Here is a 16,306-nt window from a genome sequence, read left to right as displayed (position 1 = left end):
CCTACAGTTGATAGTGATTATTTATAGCCATCAAAACCTTCCGGATGAGACTCCGTCCCTAACCTCCATCCGTCACGAACCCATCTCACCATCTCAGCCCAGAAGAGGGAGTTGTATCCATACCAACATCTACCGGTACCGGTACCGGTAGCACGTACTACAGTACGTAGGTAGGTACCTACAGCAGTACAACGGAAACCTTTGTTGATGCGCCCTTCCCCCGACCCGGAGCACCTCTCCCAGTCCCCCAGTGCCATCAATCCTGGAGACTCGGGATCCCTAATCATAAGCGAGCCGACGATTAGACGTATATTGCAGGGCTGCGGGGGTGGTCGATCAGCGCCCGCAGACGCCCCGGCGCGGCTCGGCCTACGTATGTGTAGCGGAGTATCTTCATCTGAAGTTACAAGTTAAGAGGATTGTCGCGTAACGCGTTAACGATGGCGAGAAGGTATTTTTAAACCATACCAACGCTAACGACCAGAAGGGGAGGAGGGCAGGTTTGGGATATAGTAGTAGTACAGGAACTTTAGCCATGGAGATTGCGTCCGCTTTGTCTGCTGCCTGTCCGAACTGTCTGTCTGTCTTGTCTGCCCGAACTAGTCTGTCTGTCCGAACTAGTCGGTCGGTCTGTCAGACGGGTCTCCGTGAAAGTTGCACGGCTGCTGGGTGAGCGCCGTCAGAGTGGCGAGGAGCTAGATTTGAGTTCACAATTTCCGGATGACGTCGTGAGTATTACTGTATAGGTACCGTGTGGCTTGTACGTTCCATGCACCTGTGGCTGCATTCGAGCGATCTCTGCGTTGTGGACAGCGACAACTACCGGTACCGGTATCTCTCCATCTCATGTGCGACCAACGACCATGCCGATACATATACTTCAAAGTCGCCCGCAGTAGTGTCCTATCAAGTACAACTAAGTACAACTCCCCTTTCCATACCCTAAACATCCCAGGCATCATGAAGTATAAAACGATAGGGTGGCATTCTGCATTAAGATTCCCTCATCAAAAGCCTGCAACCCACCTGGCCACCACTCACGCCGGCGAAGGAGCATCTACGCTACAAGATATCTCTCCGCCCGTGCCATCTGATCCATCCACCAGAGTGAAAAATATCACGGGTATAACATCCTCATTGCAGCTTCTCGGCAATCCACTTCTCCGCAACCTTGACTGCCTCGTCGATCTTCTCGGGGTTGGTGCCTTGGCCCGTTCGCGTCGGTTCCTTCCCGCCGGAGCGGCCACCCAGGACTTCGGAGACGGCTGCGGCCCAGTGCTCGGCAGTGACCCCCTTCGAAGAGTGATCCTGTACTGATTAGCCATGTTCGTAGGAGGGAGGAGAGGGGACTTGCAGTGCCAACGTAAACACCGTGCACAACCTCGCTCTTGCTGCCCGCAATAAGATACACACTTTTGTCCTTCGCCTTGGACTTGAAGTGGTTCATGACATCCGTCACAGCCTTCATATTCGCAGAGATCGGCAGCGCACCAACAAACACCTTGCTGTCCTGGTTCGTCGAAAAGTGACCCGTGACAGAATCCAGCGCAGTCTTGGACTCGGCCTTCTGTCTCTTCTTCTGCTCGTCGAGAATCTCCTTCTGAACCTTAGCGAGGCGAGTCTTCAGCTCATCCTTGGTCAGAGTTGCGACGGTGAGTTGGTTCAAGTCGTTCTGTACAGACTTTACTTCAGCCTCCTTCTCGGCACCGTGTGACATCTTCTCCAAAGCCTCGATTCTCTTGCCAAATTCAATGGCGTCTCGTTGGACCTTCTGGGCAGCATCACCGGTGTAAGCGATGATGCGGCGGATCCCCTTGGCAATACCGCTCTCCTCTACAATAACCAGATCCTTGATGAGCCCCGTCTTCTCCACGTGAGTCCCACCGCAGAACTCGACACTGACTTCTCTCCACTTGGGGTTTTTGGGGTTCTCCAGGAGCTCGTCAACTGGGACGCCGACGGAAACAACACGAACCGGGTTGGGATATGTCTCGCCAAACACAGCACGCACACCCTCGATGCCCTTGGCAAGATCAAGATCAACGTCTTTGGCGTAGATCTCGCAATTCTGCTTGATGTACGCGTTGGACGAATCCTCAATCTTCTTCAGCTCAGGCAGACTGACTTGAGCCTTGTGGGAGAAATCAAATCGAAGCTTGTCTTGGTCGACGAGAGATCCCTTCTGGTTGATATCCTCACCGAGATGTTCTCGTAGAGCGTGGTTGAGAATATGTGTGCCGGTGTGATTGTTGCGGATAGGTTGTCTCCGAAGTTCGTCGTACTCGCAGATAACCTCGTCTCCAGCCTTTAGCGAGCCGTAGTCTAGGTAACCATTGTGGACAATGTAGCCTCCGTAGGTTTGAACATCACGAACTTTGAACTCAGCAACACCATCGATAATGATCTTACCAGTGTCCGCAACTTGTCCTCCTTGCTCGGCGTAAAAGTTCGTCTTATCCAGCAAAACACCGAATGGCTTGCCAGGTTCAAGACCCTCAGTTGACTTCAAAAAGGCCTTCCCGTCGTAGACCAGGGACACCTTGGCAGTGCTATCTCCTTTCGAGAACTTAGCATCGTCGTTGGGTCGTGGTATACCCATCTTGTCGAGTTCCGCGATTTGGTGTACGTCAAACTTGGCAAACGTCTGCGAAGTGTCCTTGACAACCATACTAGCCAAACGAGCTCTCTCTTTGGCGATCTCAATCTCGGCATCATCAGTCTCGAGACCTTTCTCCTCAGCCAAAATCTTGGTCAAGTCCTCTGGAAACCCAAAAGTATCATACAACCGCCAAACATCATCGCCAGAAAGCTTCTTGCTATCGTTCTTGATGGCGTGGGCAGCGTACTTCTCGAACATCACCAGCCCGCGCTTTAGAGTTCTACCGAATGCCTCTTCTTCCTCGTCCAGAATCTCCTTGACTTCTTGCTGCTTCGCAACAATCTCAGGGAATTGCTCGCCCATTTGCTCAACAAGTGCAGGCAGTATCTTGGAGAAGAAGCTGCCGATCTCAGCATTGAAGTATGACTCGGCATATCGAGCACCACGCCGTAAGACTCGTCGAACAACGTATCCGCGGCCCACATTGCTTGGTACACCTCCGTCACTAATAGCGAACGCTAAGAGACGAATGTGATCAGCAATAACACGGTAAGCGGTATCGATTCCGTCAACATCGTCTTTTCCGTATTTGTCGGTGTACTGTCTAGCCTTTGTAACTTCCTGGATTTTGGTGAATAGCGGTAGAAAGACGTCGGTATCGTAGTTCGAGGACTTGTCTTGCAGAACCGATACCAATCTCTCGTATCCCATACCCGTATCGACATGCTTTGCAGGCAGCGTCTTTAAAGAGCGGTCCTTTTGTCTATCAAATTGAATGAAGACGTTGTTCCAGATTTCGAGAACATTGGGGTCGTCCATGTTGACCAGGTGGGCAGCATTTCGGCCACCGCCAATTCGGTCGTAGTGGACTTCACTGCAGGGTCCGCAAGGTCCTTGATCACCCATCTCCCAGAAGTTGTCCTTCATGTTTCCGGGCAGGATATGATCATCTGCAACTCCAACCTTCTTCCATAAGTCCTTGGCCTCCAAATCTGGCTCCACGCCGGCACTCTCGTCGCCCTCGAAGTATGTGACATAAAGACGGTCGGGATCCAAGCCGTAGACTTTCGTCAGAAGCTCCCATGACATCTCGATAGCTTCTTGCTTAAAGTAGTCGCCGAAAGACCAGTTGCCTAGCATTTCGAAGAAAGTCTAAGTCACATCAGCAGAATACTATATACTGCGAAACTGCCACATACGTGATGATAACTGTCTTTTCCAACATCGTCCAGATCCTAGAAGGCAGTATTTTCAGCTCAAGTTCTCTTCCATACAGAATCTATCCTCACATTGTGTTTTCCTCCCGCACGAATACACTGTCAACGGTCAGCATGCCCCCTTCCATTTCCACCTCCACTAGCACAGCAAACATACCTTCTGCGTATCCACCGCTCTCTTCAGCTGAGCCAAATCATCTGTCTGCCCGACCGTGCCCAAGAAAATTGGCTTGAACTGGTTCATCCCAGCATTGGTAAATAGCAGCGTGGGGTCATTGTGGGGTACGACCGACGACGACGGCACTGCAGACAGCACTTATTAGCCATAATCTTTAAGGGCCTCTCACTCACAGAAAGGATACTGTGATCCAGATCTGTGACCCTCAATGGAGCGTTTGCCATTGTCGTGGAGTGCTCCCAAGATAACCCCCCCTCCAAACAAACAGAGTACCCCGCCACCTACCGATCGTATGTCCCTTGGCCTCAAAAAACTCCAGGAAGGTCTTCCTCACCACGGGTGCAGTCCACTTCTCCTGCGCCATCCTTGCTACTGCTGCTCCCTTTGAGTTCGAGAAGCTTCTAGATGCCGTCCTGGTGATCGTTGTGCGGTGCGGGATTCGTGGACGCGGTGAGAAGAATGCAATGGAGGGTCGCAGATTCTCGGTTGTTGTTGCGATGGAATACCGTCGAATTCGGAAGAGGTGACTCAGAGGCAGTGCTCTCGACCTTCCACTGCTACAACCCCGACAATTCATCGGTCTGTTCCCGATAGGTGGCCTACGCGAAAATAAAACCACCCACGCGAAAATACAACACGCGCAAATCGGATATCTTCTGCGCAACTGTGCCAATTGCGCCACCTGTACGAATTGCGGCACTTGGATTGGGTTGGGGAGGGAAAGAAGGGGGATACTTAGGAAGGGCCCAGACAGGCGTCGTCGCACGGTTGAGATGTGAGAGAAAATGGATCGCTATCAAGCGACAGGCAAGATCAGGAAGAGAAAGGCCGAGACGCAGGACAACGAGCGCCTCTCCAAGCGGCTCAGCTTGCTGAATTTGGGTTCGTATACGTTTCCTCCTTCTCCTCCTCCTCCTCCGCTCCCTCTCCCTCTCCCTCTCCCTCTCCCTCTCCCTCTCCCTCTCCCTCTCCCCATACCCAACCACAACACCAGAAAGGACTACGAAATTTGTACATGTAGCTTACTTACACTTCCCAGAGCGCAATGGCGAGAAACTCTACGTCCCAGTCGAGCAACCGTCGGCCAGCACGCTCTCGCCTTTCAAATCATCACCTCTACTGGCAGCTGTGCAAACCGGCGATGACGACACCATGCACCTAGACGACACCAAGCACAAAGTCTACATCTACGACCTCGACGCCGAGCTCGCAGACGGCAGTGGCAGCGAGTCCGACGATGGCAAGCTGGTCTTCCTGCCCGACATCCAGCAACACCTCCGCGAGACGCGGATCCCGCCCATGGTGTTTGCGAACAGCGAGGGCGAGCTGGCCGGCGCGAATAGTCAGCTGGTGCTGTACAACGTCCCGAGCTCGCTGAGCGTGCCGGCCGAGAAGGACAGTGTGCGGAAGGCTGTCATTGAGTCGCGGGCGAGAGCTCGCGCGGCGTTGCAGGCGCAGAAGGCGGGAGGAGAATATGATGGTGATGCGCAAGAGAATGCTTCGAAGGCCTGCGAGGCCCGGGATTGGTACCCGAGTATGGCAGGGAGCGGGAACCCGCCCAGCTCTATCCCTGGCGTACCGCAACTAGGAGAGGAAACCATGGAGGATATACCCGCAATGCCAACGGATATGGCCCAGGAAGCTATGTACAACGACCCGGATGCCATGGACCTGGGCTGAGCAGAAGAAGACGCGTTCAAAGACATCGCAATCTAGAAGAAGCTCTGACAAGCTTCACTTCTCTTGTTGACTTAATCTATTGGCAATACTGTTTCTAGCTCGCTTCACCCCGTCCCAAAACAAATACCAAAGCAAATGCCACTCATTACAATGCCCCCTCTCTGCCCAGAGCGAACCGCAGTACACGAACCCACCCACGCTGTTCCCTTTCCCTCTCACGGTCGATTAGGGTGATTGCTACCAGCGCTCGCACCCGGATGATTTACAGCCACCGGCGGAGGTCCCGCCGGCGCCTGGTAAGGCGGAGAAGACTGACTTGCCCCCCCCTCTGGCGGTCGTCGCGTAGGATCCGTCCGCCACTGCGCAGGGTCGACTTTGGTACTCCCCGCTGGCGGCTGGTAGGTGGGCGGCAGATCGGCATTCGTGTACAGCGGCGGCGGCATGGAAAACCGGTCATACTCGCTCTGCTGTTGCGGGGGATACTGGTTATAGTAGGCTGACGGGTTCTGGAAGGCCGGGTCGTAGCGTGCGCGGTCGCGGCGGCTTAGTAGCCACTGTTTGGTCACACGTGCATCCGTTAGCGATTGGTGATGCTCTCTCGTGTCTGGGATGGGAAAGTGGGGAGGGAGGAGGTGGAACGAACCTGGTGATACGGCAGGGGCGCAAGTCCATTGCTGATCCGCTTCTTCGCATGCCAGTAACCCACAATCATGTAGGTCAGGAAGAGGAACATCAGGCCGAAGAACACCGACCAGCGGATGATTTGTCCTGTGCAGCACCGGCACCGCGTCAGCCCATGATCGCACTCTCACGACAGCATATCGAACCGACATAACAGCACAGCACAGCACAGCACAGCACAGCACGGGATAGGACCACACGAACCTTCCTTCGTCCACCAGAAGGCCTCCCCCTTCCTCTCATCGGTCGGCCCAAAGTCCTCCTCACTGCCCAACATCTGCCTCTCTCGGAGCCGCATAGCCATTTCGCCTCGTGTTCGTCTGTTGTGTACCCTTCCGTCCTTTTCCTCGGCTGCCGTCCTTTTCTCGCTCGGTATGATTTCTCAGGATGGGTAAATGGGAGGCCGTGTGGAATCAAGTGCCTCGATTAGTCGTCCGCGATGTCGTCGTCGAAGCGTGGCAGCAGCAGATGCATGTGCAAGTGCGTGCACGTAGGTATGTAACACCGGTATTCACAGCTGGTATTAATCGATCGCAACGGACGGGGTACAATCCCAATCTAGTCCAATCTAGTCCAATCCAATCCAATCTTTACCGCACACCCAAATCAACAATCATAAACGTACGTGAGGTGTCGATGGATAGGTAACGTAAGTAAAAGCAAAGCAGGACCACAAGCAGATGAGTGAGTGAGTGAGTGAGCAAGTGTGTAAGTGAGTAAGTGAGTAAGTGGGCAAGTGAGCAAGTGTGCAAGTGAGTGAGAGAGCAGGTTAAGAAAGGCAAGGCGTCAATAAAATCCCAAACCAAACACCGACAACCAATTCCCCAGGAAACACCGAACCCAGGCTGAAGCAGAAGCGCAGCCCGGCCACGCCCACAGCAAGCGGGCACCCAACCTCAAGCTCAAGCCCAGCCAAGCCTTGCATCCCCGCCAGCCCCCTCCCCCAAAGGCTTGATCCTCCTCTCGGCTCGCTCCTGCTGGGCCCCGATCACGAGGAGGATTTACTTACGAGTAGTAGGTAGTAGTACTTCTACTTGGGACGTACTTTACTTGGTATTACCGACCCGAGCCATTTGGCCGTTGGTCTGTCTGCTTCTGCTTCTGCTTCTGCTTCTGCTTCCACACGGCCATGCGCAAACCGCTCGGCTCCAGCTGCAACCGGTGGCGCCCGTTTCACTCCACGTCTGTTGCGAAACGGAGTAGCGAGTCCCCCTCGCTTCTCTTGCTGCCCTGCTCTGCCCTGCTCTGCCCTGCTCTGCCCTGCTCTGCTCTGCTCTCCCATCCCATGCGTTGCGAAAAAAATAAAAATGAAAATGAAAATGAAAAAAATCCCATCTCCATTCCCAGCTGCTCACCCTCCCCTTCTTTCCCCCTTCCCTCTTCCATTCTCTCCTTCTCTCCCTCTCTCCGCCCCCCCCCTCCAAGCCTCCAGGTAATCCTCTCCTCGCAAACAAACACTCACCCTCTCACTCACTCGCTTACCCACCCCAACCCCAACCCGACGCCAACCGCAACCGCCACCCCACCGCCACCGCCCAGAACTTCCTTGCCCGCACAGAAAACAGTCGTCTACGTACCGGTATTGTCCACTATCCCGTGCCCTCGTAGATACAGGAGATATTTCCAGAAGTCCAATTCCAATTCCAATTCCAATTCCAATACACACCTCCTGCTCCTCTCGCTCCTCCTCTTCCTCCTCCTCTTCCTCCTCCTCTTCCTCTCCATCTCGGACATCTCCAAACGTCCCCACTAGGTAGTATTACACTAGGTCCTACTGTAGTATTAGGTACCTGTATTAGGTAGGTAGGTCGGTCTCCCACCCAACTAAGCATAACTATAAATAGTGAATTGGCCCCCCCCTTCCCTCCCCTCCTCACATCACATCACATCCCCCCACCCAACCCGGAGATTTCTCCCCTTGGCACTTCCATCCTGACCGTACCGTCCATCCACATACGGTATCCACCTCGGTATCCCCACAGCAACCAACCCACGCAGCAGAATTAAAATCAAGCTCCAAAATCCTCCGAAAGCATGTTTTTTTTTTTTTTTTTTTTTAAGAAAAAAAAAAACCAATTTGAGTTATCGTATATACTAGGTATAGTAGTACCTACCAACCAACCGACCAATCCCAACCAACCAATTTCAATCCCAATTCCAACCGTCCCGAAAGCCACACGAGCTATTACTACTACGTACTTACTTACCTTACTTACTTAGTAACCGTAGTAACCGTAGTAGTAGTTGTATATTTAGGGGCAGAAAACAGAAAAAAGAAAAAAGAAAAGTAAAAAATAAATAAAAAAAAAAAAATTCCCTCCCTACCTAGGCACCTCCCTCCCTCCCTCCCTCCCTCCCTCCCTACCTACTCGTCAATTCCCTTCTAAAAAAATTCTCAATTCGCAAGGATCGACCGAGACTTGCTGTAGCAAGTCGGCACCACCACGACGGGCCCGTGAAATCCGCTCTTCTACCGGATCCGGTAGTAGCACAATAAAATAAAATAGCAGATCAACCAATCAAACCTAACCTACCCAATCATCATCTCCTAGCTAGGTAGGTATTCACGTCTAGAGAGCTGCCCCGTGTTGAGTTTTCGATCTTAATCGACGCGTGGAATTTTTCGTGACAGGTTACCTATTCTTCTTTTTATGGTGTCGAGTTGAGGTTAGTTGACATTGTACTTTTGATTTTTGATTTTTGATGTTTGATTTTTGGTTTTTGATTTTGGGTTTTTGATTTTTGATTTTTGATTTTTGATTTTTGATTTTTGATTTTTGATTTTTGATTTTTGATTTTTGATTTTTGATTTTTGATTTTTGATTTTTGATTTTTTCATTTTTTTCATTTTTTTCATTTTTTTCATTTTTTTCATTTTTTTCATTTTTTTCATTTTTTTCATTTTTTTCATTTTTTTCATTTTTTTTCATTTTTTTCATTTTTTTTCATTTTTTTCATTTTTTTCATTTTTTTCATTTTTTTCATTTTTTTCATTTTTTTCATTTTTTTCATTTTTTTCATTTTTTTCATTTTTTTCATTTTTTTCATTTTTTTCATTTTTTTCATTTTTTTCATTTTTTTCATTTATATATATATATATATATATTTTTACGATTGAGTACCTACCTACCTATACATCAGAATTCTGCCGCGTAAATGAATCCTCGAATCAGCGAGGCAGGCGAAAATTCGGACTCTGATCTCAACCTAGCAAGAGGATACGTGCATCGCGACCAACTTTTATTTAAAAATTATTACTTGTCGTAAGACCATCATAGATTGCATCCCTTGGTTCTCGATCCATGTGACGTTTTTTTTTTTTAAAAAAAAAAAATGAAAGTTGTAGTTCTGAAGAGATTCGCGATAAACAAGTACATTCGAATTTCTTCCAGACGGTTAGTTCTTCACGATGTTTTCATTGCGTTGGAATGTATCATATCGTCAACAATACATGCTTTTTTATATTTAGAATCGACATTTGTGAGGCCAAGTTTTTGGAGCATGTAGATATTTTATTTTATCTTTATTGATATTGATATTGAGAGTTGTGATGGAATCAGTGGTATACCGTTACTGTTCCCGCCTTGCTCGGTGTCCCCGCCTTGGTGCAGTGCGCGCCAGGTCGGGATTTTTTACAAATGAAATTCAAGATGGCCGACGGTTGATTAGGTACCTACTGTACCTACGCTAATGTTACCTAGGTACCTACCTACCTACCTACCTACCCACCACCCACCATCCGCTCACTCCGCTCTCTAGAATAAACACATAAATCAATAAAAATAAAACAATAAAGAAACAAACAAGCAAATCAATAAACCAATAAAATAAAATAGAAGACCAAGCCCCCCAAGCCCAAGCCCAAGCCCAAGCCCAAGCCCAAGCCCAAGCCCAAGCCAGAGATGAAGATGAAGATGAAGATGAAATTTAAGATTACTCAAGAACAGAAAAGGCCATCCACCCATCCATCCACCTAGCCCACTCCCACTCCCACTCCCACTCCAAATCACAATCACAATCCCGCCCCCAATACCAATCCCACTCCCGCCCCCAATCCCTGACTACTGAATAAATAAAGTAAATAAAGTAAAGTAAAGTAAACAAACCAACCAACAAAATAATAAAACACGACGTAAATAAATAAATAAATAAATAAAGCGCCGCCCCCCCCTCCCCTCCCATCTCTGCATCCCTGCATCTCTGCATCTCTGCATCCCTGCATCTGATCTGAGGAATCCCTTATTGTAGTTATTACGTAAGTGAGTGAGTAAGTGAGTGAGTGAGTGAAGTACCTAGGTAGGTAGCACAGTAAGTACAAGTAGGTAGGTAGGAAGGTACTAGGTAAGTAGCACAGTAAGTACGGTACAGTAAGGAAAAAGTCGCTTCACAGATCCTGACGCGGCGGCGGAGCGGGGCGGAGCGGGGCGGAAGTGGAGATACCGGTACACCTACCGGTACCTACCCACCTACCTACCTACCTACCTATTAGATTCGAGCGAATTGAAAATTGAAAATTGAAAATTGAAAATTGAAAATTGAAAATTGAAAATTGAAAATTGAAAATTGAAAAATTGAAAATTCCAAGAGCGGTATGTACCGTAGCTTGATTGCGACCGGAGTACCACGGTACCACGGTACCACGGTACAGGCGTAATTACTGTATTACCCCTGGAGGGTGCCTCACAAGTTCAAGTTTCCACTATTTACAGTATAAAACCCCTGCTTACCCTACCCGCAGGGGGGTAATGCTTACGCCTGGGACGTAGTACTACGTACAAGCCTGGATACCTCCTATTCCGCTTATCATCCATCAATCGGACACCTGAAATCCCTCCCGTCCGCAGGCACTCTATCATCGCCTTGCACGCTCTCCAGGCAGCTCTGGTGATAGATGTGCCGGCAGGCCAACAGCACCAGCGGTCCCAGGTCCGCCGTCCCCTCTGGACCGACCAGCTGCTCGTCGTCCGCCCCCCCGGCATCGGTTCCCGTACCTTGGCCTTTCCCCTTGGCCACCTCAACAGCACCTCTGACTCGACTCGGAATTCGTGTAGGCGCTTTGCCCTTCCCGCGCTGGGCGGCTCCGCCAGCTTGTTCTGATCTCCGTTCGCTCCTGCGTTCCAAGTCTCGTTCTTCCCTCTCTTCCCACTTGCAGAACACGTTGCCCGAGACGCCAGGGCCCCAGACTCGGCGCCCGCAGCCCTCGCATGTAGAGCCGCGAGGTCTCCAGCCGCGCTGCCGGAGCGCCGTGGCGGATTGGACGTTGACGAAGAGGTCTTTGTCGAGGAGACGGTTCGCCAGACTGAGGATCCGCTCTTCGTATGCGTAGGCGGAGAATATCGAGGCGAGGACAGCGCGAAGATCGCTGAGATTGGGGGAGGAGATCGAGGCCCGGGTGAGGAAAGCCCGGAGGATGCGAAGAAATGAGAGGCTTGCACCTGAAGGGGAAGGTGTGGATGTTGAGGTAAGCAAAGCCGTAAAAGTTCGCTGCACAAGAGTCCGTAGTTGAGCCAGCAATTTCTCGTGACCGATGTCTCTGGTGCTTTCGAGCTCACTAAGACTTGCCGAGAGGTTCCGTGTGATTTGTACGGTGGCCTCGATAAGATCCAGCCAGAGAGCCTCTCCTGGAAGCAGCTCATCCCTCGGTGGGTGTTTACGGCGCACGGGAGATGTTGCCGTCCGTGTGGGCTGGCTGCTATGATCCTGGCACAACCAGATCCCAACATTTGTGTACTTCTGCAATGCCCCCAAGAGATCTTCGGTAGCTTCTCCGATATGCATTGACTGCATGTCTTCAGTCGAATTGTTCAAGAGCCCAAGAAGTGTAACTTCGAGCTTCTTGAGGTGTTTGACAAGTCGATCCATAGCTTCTCGTAACTGGCCCTCCCGAGCCATCAAGACCACAGCGGCATCGACAATCCCACTATCCTCCATATATGGCAGCACCTTGTCGAGACGCAGGTCGCTTGCTTGTACCAATTCCACATATGATACCACATGCGAGGAGTCGAACTTGCACATCAACTGCACATATCTTTCCGTGAACTCTGAATGCGCGGGTGGTTTGCTTTCGTCACCCGTTTCCGGTTCGAAGATCGTATGCAAGTAAGTATACTGTAGCTCGGAGTCCTCTGGTAGGGAATCCAGGAGTTTCCGATGAAGCTCGGGTGCGTAGGACTCGACAACTTGGGCAGCTCTATTCGCACTGCGATGTACAAGCTCACTCGCATGTCGTTCAATAACATCGTGGACATCTCGAATCTGTCTCTTGGTCAGTCCCGGGCGAGGTCTTAGACAGTCGGCGATGCAGTCGAAGATAGCATCCCCATCTTCTGGATCGTCAAAGTATGCCTGGATAAGCTTGCTGTACTGCTTCTCTGATCGGTAGATGCTCTTTAGAACCCGGTAGAACCCAGCCTTTTCAACCAACGGGATCAATGCTTTCAAGTCAGGAGGGTGGTAGACTGAGAGCAGGTATTCGGCACTCAGCTGAGCATCATCAGCCAGATCCTCTCCGGGAAAGTTACATAAGCCGGCAAGGACCTTGTGCAATGCCGTCCCTGAGAGCAATAAGTACTGGGGAAATTTGGGAAGGTTGCGGGCGATGAACATGTCGAGGTAGATGGTATCTTCCGATGCAAAGTCATCGTGATTCATGACTTCCAGCAGGATTGTGATGATATACTGTCGATCCATAGAGAGTCCAAAGACGTGTTCCTCTGGGAGGTCACGACTCGAACCCCCATTGACAGCTCGATCAGGCGAGTCGTTCAAGAAGGAGTCCTCAAAAGCTTCATTTAGCGCGCTCAGAAAGCTAGGTGCATCGAACTTCAGGATCATCCGCAGGTATGGGAACGATGGTTCGTGTGCCAATGTGGGCTGCGTCAGGAAGGGCTGCCCGGTCGATTTAGGCCATGTAATCGTTCTGCCAGAGAATATGAACCAGTAAAGCTCTGCTTTGGCGTCCAAAGCTTCCTGTTCACCGAGGATCTCGCCGGTAGGGTAGACTCGCCCGGTGAAAGTGTATGAAAGGTAAGGAAACATTTTCAGTGCGTTTACTCCATAGATGGGATCCTCCATGACGTTACCATTCATGAAATAATCTCCATTTTGGACCAGGGGTATCAAAAGTGTTAAGAGGTCTATCAGGGGCGTTATATAATCGTGAAGGGCTTGATTCCAGATGTAGATGAGTGCGTCATAGAGGTTGTGCTGTTTGCACAAAGTCGTAACTTGATCGATATCGAGAGTCGTGGTCCCCATATTGCAGATCATTTCCTCAAGTCGGCTTTCCAGCCCTTTCGTCACGTAATGCGTGACCATAGCCTTCACAACTGTCGGTGGTATGGTAAGGATCTGCTTCTCCAGTATACGGGGTTCCAGGGTTTCGAGAAAGACGCCTTCGGAGCCTCCATCCTCGTACCAGCCGTAGGCTTCCTCAAAGAGGAAATCTACATCTCCAATGCTGAGGCAGGCCTCAAAACATGCTTCGGCCAAGCTTCTCAGGGGAATGGCATCCGGAGAGACAGTCGGCGTCTGCTTCTGGCCAAACGCAAACTTCAATGAAGCGGTCATGATTTCTAGAAGCTTATCCTGCACCATCGAGTGGCGCAGAGTTGTGTCTTCCGGCAGACCGATGGTCAGTTTGTCCGCAGCTCCTGTGTAGTAGGACGTTGCCAGCTGGACGGCTCCGATGTAGTCGCCGTTTTCCATCAAAGCGATCAAGCGATCGGCCCAGTTTGACAAGGTGCCAATGGACACATCGTTGAAGCCCAATAGAAACATTCGGCTCTTGTAGGCTTTAAAGCTCATGTGGAAAGCATCGGCTACAACGCCATGCATCGAATCGTCCTCCTCGTCCAGCTGCTCAACTAGGGTATGTAACTGTTCCGAAAACAGGTCTTGGTGGTATATGTGCTTATTGATGAGGTCAAATGCTTCGGTCATCCGCATACTACCATCTTCAAGGATGATCAGCCGCTGCGTGATGGTCAACACTGTCAGAACAGATCGACTGAGCCACTGGACTGCAACAATAGCCTCTTCTGCTTTCCATCTACTCCGAGCCTTGAACGACAGACTCGGCGGTTCATCTTTATCTGAGGATGGTACCTCGTCGACATCCAGTAAGGTCAGGACGTTAGACCAGCAATATACCAGCTTTACTTTAGACACATCACTGCCCGTTTGCGGGTCTCTTACTTTCAGCTTGACGGCTGGAAACCAGGCCAGGCACCCACTTAGCGCACTGTGAGCAGCCACTTCCTTGGGGCGTGCTGCCTTGTGTTGTGTTTGAGCAATAGGAGTCGTAGACACGATAACTAGCAGATACGGAGTGAGCATAGCGGTCAGGCCTAATGTATCACTTCCCCTCTCGGCATTTCCGAGGGGGAGAGGCGCAAATGCCAGCACAGTGCTTGGCTTTCGGGGCTTTCCTGTTGTAGGGCCATCGTTCGGATACCGCCCTAGTATCCGAGTGGTCTTGACAGTACGACCAACGGCACCCAGACCCCTGGTTGCGAGATGTGAAAAGGCCATGCCACGGTCACCAGCCGAAACAAGAGCTGTATGTCTGGTACCCAGGAACCCCACGTGTCTAACAGCAACGTTGGGAAGGTGTCCATCTAGCGTTCTGTTGACTAGCTGAGCAGGTTCGAGACACGGGATGTGCAAAAAGGGACGGGCAGCTCGGGCAGTCTCCCATGTAAAGATGCTTCCATTGGCATGGCCTCCTGCAATAATCAAGTGGTCCGCTGAAATCGCAACGGAGGTCACAGCACCGGATTCCACAGCTAAATCCATCAGCATTTCCCCCTGGATCGTGGAGCCGAAAACCCACCTTTGGTGCCGGGTCCTATTATTGACTTGAGATTCTGGTGGTAATCGAAAATTAAGATTATTCCTTTGGAGGTCCCCAACACTATAGACGCAGAAACTGATATACATGTCGGCACGCCGAAATTTCGCTTGCCAACTTCAGAAAAGGCTTGCCCGTTCATCTTCTTGAGCTTCGTCCATCGTACAACTTCCCATGGTGGAGATGGTGTGTCGGTATCCCCGGGGTCTGGTATTACTTGACTACTCAGAGACGCAGCGCGAGAGTGGGTTCTGAGAAATGGCGAGGAGACGCGGGATATGGAGAGATTAGAGGACGAGAGACGGGATTGGAATCGCCTGTCGAAGGGTTGGAAGGAGGGAGTAGGACTTTCGAGACCGGGTCTGGAGGCTACTGACGGAAGTATGCCGCTCCCACCAGGTGATGAGAGTACTGAGCCCTGCAGAGTCTGTCAAATTGAATCCTGTATATATATACGTTGTCTAGCCTACCTGGACTGAAGGGGAATCGTCCGGGATCGACAGCAGCGAATCTATGGGACTCTCAGCTCTACGAGGTAAAGCGTCCAAGGATCCATCTTCAGAAGGGCTGTCTATCGGGCGGGCAGCTTTGTAGCGGTTGGATCCATTGCCCAGCTGTTCTGGTGTTGGGGCAGCCTCTCTTACTTCTTCCAACAGTTCCACTAAGCGCCCTGCAGAGGGTGTGCGATCTTCGTTTCTCGTCGGCGCATCATCCCCTACATTCAAGTCATCTCCATTGACCGTAGCCTCCTCCGCACCGCTGTCGTTTTCCGAAGAAGAGGAGCTCATCGGTTCATGGTTCCACCACTCAAGCAAGTCGATGCGCCGCAGTTCGTGGAATCATGAAAACCGTCACTCCGGGACCTGCTTTGGTGCCACCGAAGAAGGTTTCGCGAAGCCGCAATCCGAATATGCCGGAATATCGAGGAATCTTTAGGGCGTCGACGTTCGCAGACAGAGTTGATAGCTGTAGTTAGATCTACGTAGGTAGGTTCCTCGCTTAGCGCGGACGGCTTGAAGCTCAGTTCAAGGACAAGGCATGTGAGATGAATACTTATTGCATGGTTATATTGTATTGTATTGTACTGTAACGTCCTT

The 16,306-nt window shown here is 50.8% G+C and overlaps 4 protein-coding genes across 4 annotated transcripts; 1 reads left to right on the top strand and 3 right to left on the bottom strand.

Annotated features, from left to right (window-relative positions):
* Positions 1-1,134: 1,134 nt before the first annotated feature.
* Positions 1,135-4,358, bottom strand: L3040_007520 (uncharacterized protein; the record flags this gene model as incomplete). Its single annotated transcript, XM_007291276.1, has 6 exons — positions 1,135-1,308; positions 1,364-3,751; positions 3,799-3,834; positions 3,889-3,915; positions 3,974-4,119; positions 4,280-4,358. 6 exons carry the CDS (start codon positions 4,356-4,358, stop codon positions 1,135-1,137), a joined length of 2,850 nt encoding a protein of 949 aa, XP_007291338.1.
* Positions 4,359-4,779: 421 nt separating this feature from the next.
* Positions 4,780-5,674, top strand: L3040_007519 (uncharacterized protein; the record flags this gene model as incomplete). The annotated part of the gene is made up of 2 exons (XM_007291277.1): positions 4,780-4,876; positions 5,034-5,674. 2 exons carry the CDS (start codon positions 4,780-4,782, stop codon positions 5,672-5,674), a joined length of 738 nt encoding a protein of 245 aa, XP_007291339.1.
* Positions 5,675-5,889: 215 nt separating this feature from the next.
* On the bottom strand, positions 5,890-6,659 carry L3040_007518 (uncharacterized protein; the record flags this gene model as incomplete). The annotated part of the gene is made up of 3 exons (XM_007291278.2): positions 5,890-6,228; positions 6,318-6,442; positions 6,560-6,659. The coding sequence occupies 3 exons, from the start codon at positions 6,657-6,659 to the stop codon at positions 5,890-5,892; spliced, it is 564 nt and encodes a 187-aa protein (XP_007291340.2).
* A 4,499-nt stretch (positions 6,660-11,158) lies between these two features.
* On the bottom strand, positions 11,159-15,997 carry L3040_007517 (uncharacterized protein; the record flags this gene model as incomplete). Its single annotated transcript, XM_066154895.1, has 3 exons — positions 11,159-15,144; positions 15,192-15,627; positions 15,680-15,997. 3 exons carry the CDS (start codon positions 15,995-15,997, stop codon positions 11,159-11,161), a joined length of 4,740 nt encoding a protein of 1,579 aa, XP_066010782.1.
* Between the last annotated feature and the right edge of the window lie 309 nt (positions 15,998-16,306).

This window comes from Drepanopeziza brunnea (genome assembly GCF_022702325.1).
Source record: "Drepanopeziza brunnea f. sp. 'multigermtubi' strain 214-2 chromosome Unknown ctg13, whole genome shotgun sequence".
Classification (NCBI taxonomy): Eukaryota; Fungi; Ascomycota; class Leotiomycetes; order Helotiales; family Drepanopezizaceae; genus Drepanopeziza; species Drepanopeziza brunnea.
The sequence above is the reverse complement of the archived record's forward strand: the minus strand, read 5'-3'. Positions and strand labels throughout refer to the sequence as shown.